At 43.2% G+C, this 10,770-nt stretch overlaps 1 protein-coding gene across 3 annotated transcripts in view; it reads left to right on the top strand.

Moving 5' to 3' along the window:
* Window positions 1–2,495: 2,495 nt before the first annotated feature.
* Window positions 2,496–10,770, top strand: part of LOC135377155 (uncharacterized) — a 31,912-nt gene continuing 23,637 nt past the window's right edge. For 2 of the 3 annotated variants that reach the window (XM_064609451.1, XM_064609452.1), the window contains exons 1-2: window positions 2,496–2,625; window positions 4,764–4,896. In XM_064609451.1, the coding sequence (XP_064465521.1) occupies window positions 2,583–2,625; window positions 4,764–4,896 (176 nt within the window). In that variant the 5' untranslated portion in view covers window positions 2,496–2,582. The remainder of the gene's footprint in view (window positions 2,626–4,763; window positions 4,897–10,770) is intronic. The other variant, XM_064609453.1, reaches the window with a different exon arrangement.

Here is a 10,770-nt window from a genome sequence, read left to right as displayed (position 1 = left end):
GTAATTCCAATGAATGGTGGCGAAGAGCTTTTGTATAACCAGCCCTTTACAATGGTGGAGCTTCTCCGATCTTTATCATTTCGAAATGTCACATCACCAGGACCAGACAGGGTCACCTACTCAATGCTACAACACTTATCAGAACAGTCTAAAATTTCTCTGCTCGAGTTCTTTAACAAAGTTTGGTCCTGGAGCACAATGCCATCTGCTTGGAAGACTGCTACCATTATCCCAATCCTGAAACCTGGAAAGGATTCCTCAACGCCAAGTAGTTACAGGCCGATCGCCCTCACGAGCTGCATTGGAAAGACATTTGAACGAATTGTTAACAACCGTCTTGTGCACTATCTGGAGGAGAACAACTGCTTGTCGCAATTCCAGTGTGGGTTTCGAATGGGATGCCCAACAACCGATCATCTCATTCGTTTGGGAACAACCATTCGGGAAGCTTTTCTCAGAAGGCGCTATCTTTTGCTAGCATTTGCTAGCAGATAGCATTTTATTACAGTTAGTGGTGGATATTACATCGGAAAATGCGTTCTTATTACTACTCATCTTTGGCATTATCACGGAAAACTCACGCATATGGGCTTGGCCAATATAGGCAGCCAATATTGGTCCAATAGGGGGCCTGGTTGCACTTTTCATGTTGTACCAATATTGGCAGGTCATATGGGACCTGTATTGGCCAACTTGGCAGTCCACGTTGGTCCAATATTAGGCCAATATTGGAGTGCTGCCTGGGGTCTGTTCTTCGTGGCTCTGACGTCATTGAACAGCTTCAGTCGTTTCTTCTTCTGTACGCATGTCTGAAAGAGGGCAGTTCTTTCGGCGGGTAAACGCTGAATCTCCTTGTGCTCATATCGGATGTGACTTTTTTCCAAGTTCAAGAAGACTGCTCCCAACACATTGTTCAAACTTCGAGTGGCATGATTCGCGAACTCCCTCTCGGAAGCCCCCCCCCCCCCCCTTTTGTGCCTGGAATCAGCCACATAGAGAATCATCCAATCAAAAATAAATAATACGGGATTGTTGCATAAAGACTCCTGCGCAGCAAAAAGAAAAGAATGCACTGACTGGTAATCCAGAAACTGTGTGTTCGAATCCTACAGCTTGCCATCCTTTTCAGTGACTTCCTTCTTTCATCCTGAATTTCTTAGGCACTTGAGGCTTTGTATGTATTTGCCCCTTCTATGTGTTCCAGCCTCAGAATATCAATTGCCATCATACACAGTCCAACTGAAGATGGCAAAATTTTTAGCAGAATGGCAGAATTTGCCAAAAATTGAGTATTACAAGCTTTTAAATCTTAATGCTTTTAATGCTTTTTAAAGTTACAAATTAAAAGTTTGAACATTACATTTTGATGCTTCATCCTTTGCATATAAACTCCCTAAAGACAAATGGTGTATATCCCTTCTATTGAACATATGGACGTCTATAGACAATCACGATGGAAATTGGTTTTCTGAGGCCGGAACACCGAAGATGCCAGCTGGCCCCGCAGCTGTGTAACCTTTCAGTGACTTCCTACTTTCTTTGTCTATAGCCAACCTGCACCAAATAGCTAAACGGAAGAAAAAGAAACAAAAATTGTCGTCTAAATGGAGTCAATACGAGCTCCACTTCTCGTCTATATCCTGCATGCGCCTTTTTTATAGAAAGTGTATTGAACGACATTTTTTTTTTCCTTAAGGGATAGGCCAGCCCATTTTTCCTCGTCGCCATACCAGAAGGAACACAGTCGGGATCAGGAAGAAATAGAGCAAAAAAAAATTTTTTTTACAAGAAAAGAGACATCTAGTCACCCTATTCAAGTGTGTCTCAAATTAAGACTTCTCTGTGACAGCTTCTATTATGTATGTTCGCCCATGTTTGCAACGAGAAGGTCACCGGCATACGAAACGTCACAAGCGAGTTGATTGTCCTTCTTGCCCCATCGGCACAGGTGGAGATGGGCCATGAGCTCACATCAGATGAGAAGGGGACCCAGAAGTATTTCTCTGGCCTTCTTCGAAAACCTTGGAAGGAAAATCCTACCTGATCTCTCAGTTCTGTATTAAGCGCGCACGACTTTTCAGTGTGTCTTTGCCGTGTTACACTCTTACAGCTGCGAGCTCGGAGGCCGTATAGAGCACAGCTCGGATGGAGACGTCGTGTTTAGGGAAGTGTCCTCCACAAGTAAAACAACGAAGCCATGTGCTTGAAGCGAGGTATAGAACGACAGGTGTAACTCACAAAACCAGGTATCGCATAGGATGTGGGAGGTTAGGATACTGTCTGAAGGGATAGGACACTGTACGGTGTTTTCCGAAGGCGTTGTTTCAGATCGTGCAACTTTTCCTCTGCAAAATTCCGTAGCAGATATTATGATTGTGGTGCATTGTCAATAAAATGCCTATGAATAACACTAAATAGTTGGCACACTATAGTCTTAGTTGCTCATGTGCCATAGAAATCCAATCATAATTATCATTATTATTATGATTGTCGGCACGCGCGCGTGTGGAACATTGCATACGCTGACTGAATAGTACAGTACACCTGTTACGTGGGCGCTCGACAAAGGCAGTTCTTTTAAAATGAAGCAAGTCATCCTCGCTCTCGTATCGCTCTGCTTCTTCGGTGAGTTCTATGAAAGCTTTTCAATGTTCATAATTTTTTAATGTACTGGTGTTGCATCTTCACCTACATCTGCAGTCGCGAAATGTTCCTCTTACATAGAAGGGTTCCTCCTGTGTGAGTTTGCCCCCTCATGAGATGAAAATAACGCGTTTACTTCCTGATGATTAAGTCTGCATTCCATGTACCAACTGGCGCTACTGTAGAGAAACCCTCCAGCTGTGTTGTGTGAATTCTTAGCGTGTACCAAGAGCATCCGGGCAAAGTGAATCCTAGTAGATTGTTAGTATAGAACCGTTTCACGTACGTCCGTGTAGTACCATATGATTCACTTGAGACAGCCTTGCTAAGCCTAATGGATGTTGAAGCTACCACCCTGTTAAAGGTATAAAAGCGTTAGTGGGTACGACTAGGCCAGGTTCGTGAATTTCATCGGGCGGGGGCGCTAGGCGGTTTTGGCATCAGTTCGTGCGCCCGATCGTCGTTACCTCCTGAGTAAGATTTGCAGATCGTCTTGAAGAAAGCCCCAATAAGCCCACAGTGGACGTTCATTGAGTCCTCATCTCCATTGTTATTTCGTCTTCTTTCACTTCAAAGTATACGTCTCCTTGCCCACCAAGTGTTGGCTGAAGGTAGAATCTACGTTGCCTAATGTTGATCAAACTTGAATGTATAATTATAACACTGGATCAACGTTGTTTCAACTGTTTCTAGTCAATCAATAAGTAGCAAATATTTACGTCGATTGTGCAATCTACATTAAACACATTCTCAACGTTTGAGAAAATTTAGAACTAAGTTACTGAATAATTTCAGGCTGTGCTTGCAGACCTCCTGAATGTCTCAAACCAAAAGCTCATGAAACCTTTATCCGTTTATGTTTACAAATCAAGCGTGCTACCATTCCAGCTTGAATTGTAAACACGTACCTCACGTGCAGCCATGTATCATCTGCTTCGGAGATCGACTATTAGAGACCGTGAACGGGTGGGGCGAACTAAAAAAGTAAAGACAGAAAAAAGAAGGCGCCCCCTCAGCATTGGCGAGGCACATAACGTTGCCGACGATGCAGCCGAGGAGAGCGGGGTTTCTCACCCACGTGATTCCAAAGCTGTTTTGCGCTTCAGGATTAAACCCGCACATGGTGTGTGAATGTGTGTCTTAGGGTTTTAATAGTAATTTCTAGAGATGGGACAAGCGAATCCTTGAGTCCCAAGTCCTTGAGTGCCCAAAACTGCGAATCGAGTCTTTTGAGTTCACAAACAGCGTTTGTTTGTTTGTTAAATTTCTCACCTCCGGAGTCCACCGAAAGCCTGATTGGCCGGCGGGTGGGCCAAGCCCGTGCAGAATGAGACAACGGATGGACAGCTTCTGCGTTTTCATTGTACATGAATCGCCTCATAAGCAACTACATGAAGCTGTTATGCGTCTCATTCAGAGTCTGAGTCAGAGCCACAATCTGCATTCTGTATGTCTGGGATATATGCGCACGGTCCGTGTCACAAAATTCAGCACAAAATTCGGCATGGAAGCACTACCACACAACAAAAAAACGCAATGTTATTTTTAATGAACATGATGGGAATTGATGTTATGAGGCTGGAACACATAGAAAGGACAAATACGCGCAAAGCATCAAGTGCCTAAGAAATCAATGATGAAAGAAGGAAATCACTGAAAAGGAATTCGGGTTCGAGTCCTACAGCTGGCTAACCTTTTCAGTGACTTCCTTCTCTTATCGTTCTTTGCAATTGTTTATAGGTCTAGCGCGAAGGTCGTTTATAGATTTCAGGTCGTTTAGATTTACAGCCCATTCACATATCACTCTTTCCGTAACATGAACGCAACGGTTCCAAAAGTGCGTTAAACTAATCCAATCTGATTTAAGAAGTCAATACCATTGAATCGTGATTGTTCAAAATGTACTAGAGGGCAATACAGTGGACTTCCTACTTTTCCACAATATGAAAGGTAAACGAACCTTAGACAATTAAAGCATTCTGGGCATGGCACTGCATCTCTACTGCTGATGAGTGTGCGCAACACGAGAAGCAAAAAAAAAAAGAAGAAATTGTAGGCAGATGCAGAGTGCTACTTTCTATTTCGAAGCGTACGAATATACCCGGTTACAATATTTCCAGACTTCATTGCGCCACAGTGCGAGAAAGAAAACATGGCGCAGATATTTTCTGAAGCTGACGCTGAATGTAATGCAAGATACAGACAGCAATACGGACTCACTACAGATTTGGTTCCCGCTACGACAATATGCTGGTAAGTGTTATCTCCCATTGAAGCAAGGGCTCCGAAGCAGCCTCGTGCGTTTTACGGTGGGAGCTGTTATTTTTCAGAGCTATACTGCTAATCGCTTGATCCGCTCTGCAGTGCGCAAAACGACCGTGAAACGGATGAGGGCGAAACGGCTTGGCCGCGGCGAAGAGCAATACAAGCAAGTCCCCGCAGGCACTGTTGCAATACGGCCACGTACCCACATGCGCCAAAAGCACACGGTAGCGCGTATGCGGAGTGGGAAATTCTTGCCGCAGTGCGGAAGAAGCCGCCTCCGCGTCCCGCTTTTCCTCGACCACGTGGTTTCTAGCGGCATGCCGCGCATCATCGCCTAGTCAGGTGGTCAACAGAGATTGTACTACGCTGTTTTCTTTCGGCCACCCACGCAGTCTGCAGTACGTTGACAGCGTCGTCAGCGTCGAGTACCCACATCGTCGTGAGTACCCACATGCGGTAGAGGTGTGCGCAACCGCCTGCCGCTTGCCGCGAGTTTGCATTCCGTCCCATCTATACTGCTTCCGCTCGCGGCTCTCCACAGCGAGAGCTTACGCTTCTGAGACCGTCGACAAGCTGGCGAACGACAGCGAAGTCGAGCTATTGTTTGTAGTGAACGTTTCCGTTCCTACATCTGAGCATTTGCGAAATCAACATCCCAGACGCAAGAAACGCAGGCTTCGGGTTCACTCGTTGTGGCGGTAGCGCATTCTTTTCTTGTGAACAATACTGAGATAACTAAAATATTAGATTCCGAGCGACATAAAAGACTGAAAGCGAAACATTCCGCGACAATGTGACAACAGAGCAAGGCTTTGGATAAGCTGGTGCTCTGGCGCCTGGCTATATCGAATTATCGAAAAGTATTCACTATTCGTGCATTTTCATATAAAATGTGCCGTCACGCCCAAAGCACGCGCTTTTATGCATATTCATGTTATATGCATAGTACCCTTTAAATCGGCTTCAAACCTGGGCGAAAATTTTGTTCCACCGTCCACGTACGGAAGCAAATACAAGGTATCATTGGATTATAATGAAAAAACTACGTCACCTAGAATCATACGGTGAACGGCACTTGTTCTTACTTGGTTTAGCCACCTTCCTAATGTGAATATCATGCATCATAAGTCTAATTATGTAAACATTTGCGAACAGAACTCGGAATATTGCCAAGTAAAGGTCACTGTCTTACCCCACCAATATCAAGAACGTGCCGAATTCACTCAAATTTGTGATAATTGACAGCGATATTCATAACTATCCCTTCGAAAAAGTGAAGAAAAAAAAACGAAGCACCTGACCATAACACGCTACGACTTCTTGAGCGCAATCGCTGTCAGTCCGACGAAAGGAGGTTCCAAATCCAACCCACTCGGGCATCGCAGAAAGAGATGACAAATACATGGCTTATCGCGTCCTGCTTCCGCTGGGATCAGGTTTTCCCTCTCCCAATTTCATGCATCATTATTTTTGTAACGTAATGCAAAGTGGATCAGTTAGAATAATTTGAATTGAATTAGCACATCAAGCAGCTGTCCCGCGTCTCTAAAATAATGCTTTTCTCAGTGTGCTTTGTATAAAGGCTGGATCGCGCATGGGAGAGGTGCTCCGGGAGGGGGGGGGGGGGAGAGGCGTGCATTCGGGCCGCCATGTTGGGAGGCCCTAAAGCGCAGTGTGTGCCCATAGAAAACAACGGGAGGCAACGGAGATTGTGAATATTTATTGCGCTGCAGGCGTTGATCGTTGTTTGTCATCGCACAATTTTGTAAGGTGCCAGTATACTGATTTATCCTACCAGTGTTTCACGGGTGTCCTGCCATTCGATTCTTAATTAGGTTATGTTTTGCATTCTGAAACTAGACCGTCACTGCAGTGCAGCGCTGGGGATTGTACTACAGCTCGTTTACCAGCCAATATTTCAACAAGAAAACGATGTGAGGTTAACAACAACCATGTATGTAATATCAAGTGCTGCGTTCTGGACAAAAATTGTACCACAAAGAACGGTCCGGGAAAAGATATACTCGCATGGCAGAAAGAGATCGCTCTGTAGGATCACAGCCGTTGTTTTAGCCGTGGATGGGTTTAGTATGGTTTATATCAAGCATCGCCGCAGAAAGTGTCTTCTAGTGAACGACAGCGGTGCTTTGCCTCGCAAATATGAACACACCGAAGTAGCCCAAATAATTACTTCACCCAATTAGATCACGCTCGTTAGGACAGTTAATCAGGTAGTGATGTAAGCTTAATCATTTAAGTTACTTAAAAGTGGTAACACCTCCATGAGACACAGGACTTATGTCTTTTTGAGGCACAGCCCTTCTATGTTTGTTTGTTTCTTCCTTCATTTGTTCTGATTATTTGCAGGCGCGGTTGTGCCAAACTGAATGTCCTTCTCGAGTACTCACATGCTTTTGTTGAATACCACTGCAGATTGAGCAAAGCTGCTTAGGGACGGGGGCCTGTTATCCAGTGCTGACTATGTCATGCTTTTTATGTGGAGCACGTTCGAAAAAATGCAGCTGCACATCTGAAACCCCAATCAGTATCATCGTCAGCTAAAAGGGAGCGTCGTAGCACCGTTGTGAGACCAGACACACTTTCTGAATATCTTCTATGGCACCTTCCGCAGTTTGCACAATTTTGTTCAGCATCGAAGCCTCTCATAGGAACCACTTTGCATTAACTGTGACTCCCATCTTACATTTTGATGTGCAAGGGCCCTCTTGCACTAAACACCTATGGTCTGCAAATTGCAACAGGACTATATGGAGCTTGAAACAGTTGTGATTTTGTCATTTTGGCCCCCTGTACCCCGTCTGCGAAACGTAAACAAAAGAGTCCACGATATGGTTTTGTAATGATCACTGATGATGAGTAAAGAGTATACAAGTTCAAGTTTATTCAACATTTTATAACATTCATTATATTATTCAACATTTTATATCAAGTTTATACAACATCAAGTTTATTCAACATGTATTTCTTGCACTTGTATTTCAAGATACAATGAACGTGCGGGGAGGTCGCAAAAGACTACATTTATTGTTTTGTGACCTTGCTACAATCACAATATATATTTTAGGAATGTCATTGGACAGGTACACTCACTAAATTTGTAGCAATCAATTTTAGATTGGAATGAGCAATTAATAGCAACTTCCCTCCTGATATTTTCTCATATATGCTGAATTTTAAATTTAATGTTATCAAATATGTGATAATATAATAATATATATAATAATAATAATATATAAGAGTATAATATGTGATAAATGAATGAATTATGAAATTCTCAAGAAATAATTTTCTTCTGATAGCATATATGTGCATGCCTATTAACTGAAACAATTATCACCGTTCCCTGACACGTTTTAATTTCTGAGAGTACTGTAGAGGCGGCTTAGATCTACAACAGTTAATACAAGGTATTATATACTGTGAATACATTTAAAAATCCCATGTGACACATGTTTTTACTTTTGGAGGTGCTGTGGTAATCAAAGTTCGTGGGCACTACGCAGGTTCTGCACCCATTTCTTCAGCATGTCGAGGCAGCTGTGAAGCAACCTGTATTGATGATGATTATTACAATTTTTATGGTGCACCGGCAACTAAGGTCATAATACATCAGAACATTGGTTTGGATGCAACTAGTTAAAAATGAATATGTTGTTTAAGAAATGCATTGGAGAAATGTTAAAACATCAGTTTCAAACAGGGTTTACAATCCCTGTATCTTCTAAAAATTGAAAATATTAAAAACCATTCTAATAAGAATATGGGCAAGTCTTCTAAAAAGGATTATAATTATGATATTGCTGGGTGAAGGAGCCTAAGGTGTATAAGGTGTGTTTCTGACGTGAACATTTCTGACGTGATAAGAAAATGTACAAAATTGTGAGAGGCAAATCACAGTGCGTGCACTGAGGTGGTTCCTTCCTGTAAAAATAGAAACCCGTGGATAAGGAACATAATACTTACCTGTACACTCAGTCGCATTACACTTCATAGACGATCCTCTGGGTAGCCCCATGAGGAAATCTGCATTGAGAGACCACTTTTGCCTTAAAAACTGCTACAAATAGCACGACACGCTACAAATTATTATTATCGCAACAACCAGACGATATAGCTCAGACACAAAGGCGGTATTCAAGTCGTGCCACACCACCGTTACGTAGGATTCTTTGTCACAAATCAAACCAAGGCACAAAACAATACCAATACCCCAGCAAACCAGATACATCCAGCAAATATCCGTAAGATCTCTCGCCCGGGACGTTTGGATATCCAGTGGAGTTTGCCACAGATCCGTTTTACATCCATACGATATCCCAGCGACTAGCATTTCTGCCATGTTTGTAGATCCACTGAAAGTCCCTGCGACGTCTGTGACGGATATTTGGATATATACGGGAGATTACGAATATCGTACATATTTTGCTATTAACAATTTTGTGCATCAGATATTTAGTGTTTGTAGAGTGCGTAGAGACCACTGCAACTGTGTTCCAGCAAGTAATATTTATTGTGTGTTTTAACCCATTTGATACTATTGGGAACGAAAACATTACCTAAGCCTAACATCACAGTACAGCAACACCGTGGGACACGCCAGCATAAGTGCCGAACCCTGCCCACCTCACATGGACCACTTGGGAAAACCCGCAGAAACCTCTATTTGCGAGCTGGTTGGAACATATACTGAAATACAAATCGTTACACACATGTTCGTTAGGGGTAGCCTGGCGTAAAGCATTTGTAACGGTGACGAGGATGTATCTTCGCAATTCCTGTGTTCCTGCATCAACCCACAGTATACCCAACAACATTTCTGACATCCCTTCCTATCAACTACTGTGTTTTTAATTCAAGTTACCATCTCTATAAGGACAAACAAATATTTCCTGGATCTCCCATAGACATCCCTAGGATCTGCAGGCTGCTTGTCATGGGGCATTCAAACATCCAGAGCGCGATATCCTTCCAACATACCAGGGACATCTGTTGTTTACTGGAGTAAGCCCAAAACGCAATGAAATTGTGCGATATCCCATAGATATCCTATGGATGTTGAGATATTCAGGACGTTCGCGATCTTGTAGGGATGTCCCATGGATATTAATGGTTTGCTGGGACATGAAAAAGGGTGACAATCTTGGTCTCATTATAACGTAATACCGAATCTGTGCGCGAAGGTAATTCAAAGAAATGAACGTGCACTTGCTTCCGTAGAGAGCACCGTGTACCATGATAGCAATGCATGCAGAAGAGCGCTCGAGTGTTCGCACATATATTGATGGCAACACTACCAGTGTAGTGTCTCACGTTCTCTCAAGCGTATTATGAACTCAAAATATATTTGCCGCCGGGTAAAATACAAGTGTGTTCGATAAAACCCCGGAAGAGCGATCAAACAACCTGCGTCCATTGCTCGTTTTGGGCAAAAAAAACTTCATAATTGTCAACTCAATATACAAAATGGACACCTATTTATTCCTTGATAATAATGACTCACTTGTATAAATTTAGGCCCTGTATCCTTGCCAGTACGGTTGGTACGACCGTAATTGCAACAAGTTGCCATGATCGCTGCGGCGGCTGTTGTGGGTACAGTAAGATGGCGGCCGGTTTCTTCACGCTCGCGATCCCTATCCGCGATCCAGCCTTTTACAATCGACATCAGTGGCGTTTCTAGAACAATCGTCGTCTTCTGATCGTTGTTCTTTATCCCCCTTTTTTTTTTAATATACCACAAGAAGCTGTACAGCGCGATGCCCCATGTTAGGCCTCCCCAGTAAACCATTCATATCCATAGGATATCCCCATAAGGTCGCGAACATCCTGAATGTCTGGATA

Source organism: Ornithodoros turicata, chromosome 1 (genome assembly GCF_037126465.1).
Source record: "Ornithodoros turicata isolate Travis chromosome 1, ASM3712646v1, whole genome shotgun sequence".
Lineage (NCBI taxonomy): Eukaryota > Metazoa > Arthropoda > Arachnida > Ixodida > Argasidae > Ornithodoros > Ornithodoros turicata.
Note: the sequence above shows the minus strand (reverse complement) of the source record. Positions and strands in the feature narration are given on the sequence as shown.